The sequence below is a fragment of the Austrofundulus limnaeus genome, unplaced genomic scaffold (assembly GCF_001266775.1).
Source record: "Austrofundulus limnaeus strain Quisiro unplaced genomic scaffold, Austrofundulus_limnaeus-1.0 Scaffold1212, whole genome shotgun sequence".
NCBI classification, from domain to species: domain Eukaryota; kingdom Metazoa; phylum Chordata; class Actinopteri; order Cyprinodontiformes; family Rivulidae; genus Austrofundulus; species Austrofundulus limnaeus.
The window spans coordinates 48,113-49,854 of record NW_013953614.1 but is presented as its reverse complement, the minus strand read 5'-3'; the positions used below and the strand labels follow the sequence as shown (position 1 = coordinate 49,854).

Sequence of the window (1,742 nt, the reverse complement as noted above, 5' to 3'; positions counted from 1 at the left end):
GTTCTTGCATGAGGCCCATTGTTCTCATTGATTTTGCTTCAGCAGACTGTTTTTGTCTTCTTTTAGCTTATTTTCTTCTAGCTAAAACAACTCAGCTTTAGCTTCTTGTGCTAACGTTAGCTTAGTTCAGCTCTCAGTGCTCACCGGATTAAAGAAAAGCATTTTCTCTAACTTACCTTTGACTGTCAGCAGCATTCTTCCAGAGCAGCACCCCTCCCTGTCCCACCTCTTCACCCCCACCCCGGAGAGCATCTGTGGGTTGACCCRCTCCATCCGGCAGGAGGATGGGGTCCACGCGGCGGAGCAGGGCGGACAGCGGKGGTCCCACCTGCAGAGCTCCCCATCCTCGTGTTACGACTGGGACTGCTCCCTGTGGAACACCTGGAGCTCAGCCATGGGCAGTAACATGGACAGTGCCCGCACCAGCCTCATCAGCTCTGTGGACAGCTGCTACACTCAGGACAGCACCACGCTGGCCCGCCTGCTGGCTGCAGCTGCAGAGACCATGAGTGGAGCGTCTGTGTCTGGTAAGCTGGTTAAGATTGATATAATTTTATTATTTTCTTAAGCTGAAGTCATTTTTGTGTTGATAGTATTGACTAGCTCATCTGGAAAATAAATAATACTTTCTGAGAGTTCCATTCAAATTTATTTGGATGATTTATTTCATGAGAAGTTTTGTTGACAGTTATGGAGGGTCAGCTGACCTGTGAAGAAACATAACTGGATGAAAGTGAATAAAACCAACCAGAGGCTCAGCTGGGTACTGAGTACTATAATAAGAGGAGGGKTGTTATTTTTTATATTATAAAACATTAAAATAAAGCATCTACACATCTTTTCCATTGAAAAACTTTGCATCTCTCCTATTTGTTTAAAACAAAAACAAAACTGCATTACTGAAATATATTTAAAAGTGTTTTGCCAGTGTGAGTTGTAGAGTTTGTTTCTGACAGTAACCTGGTRAATCTGATTAAGAATGAAGAACCTGACACTGCAGCTCCTGCAGGATCAGATTTATTATCAGAGTAAAGATTCTCTGTTTCACAGCGGCTTTGTAACAAACCTTGTAACTGCTGTGCTCCAGTATGACTCTAACACACCTGAGTTGTGTTTAATGTGTTGTGGCAGTAAACAATCAGGTGCTTCTGCACAATGTGAAGCGACAGCAGGATGGATGCAGCAGTTTGAAGCAGAGCTTTAGATGTGCTGAATGTTTGAATCTGTGTGGAGGAAAGAGAGGCAGCAGGTGTTTCAGCTGCAGGTGTTTCAGCTGCAGGTGTTTCAGCTGCAGGTGTTTCAGCTGCAGGTGTTTCAGCTGCAGGTGGCATCATGAGACCGTGGAGCAGCAGACTGAACACAGGACCAGTTAGTTTTTAGTTTAATCATTTCTCTCCTGTCAGCAGACGTATCGCTCAAAATTATTTTTTATTTCCAACATAAAATGAAGTCAGTTTATAATACCTATAAACTACTTACTAATATTAGATACAAATTACTATTCTCTTCTTAATTATACGGAACGATACGGTTTGAAAGAGTTTACTCCAGTATTTGTTCTGATCGTTACACAGATCTAAATGTGTTTCCACTGTTTCTACTCAAATACTTTTATCTGCTGCTCTGACTTTTTTCACTTTGTTCTAAAGAAAACAGATTTATGTGGTCCATCCATCCATCCATCCATCCATCCATCCATCCATCCATCCATCCATCCATCCATCCATCCATCCATCCATCCA

At 42.6% G+C, this 1,742-nt stretch overlaps 1 protein-coding gene across 1 annotated transcript in view; it reads left to right on the top strand.

Annotated features, from left to right (window-relative positions):
* The window catches only part of robo4 (roundabout, axon guidance receptor, homolog 4 (Drosophila)), a gene marked incomplete at its 5' end in the record, with an annotated part of 49,984 nt that overhangs the window by 44,218 nt on the left and 4,024 nt on the right, over positions 1 to 1,742 (top strand). Inside the window, 1 exon segment of the mRNA XM_014031264.1 lies at positions 190 to 527. Coding sequence (XP_013886718.1) covers positions 190 to 527 — 338 coding nt within the window.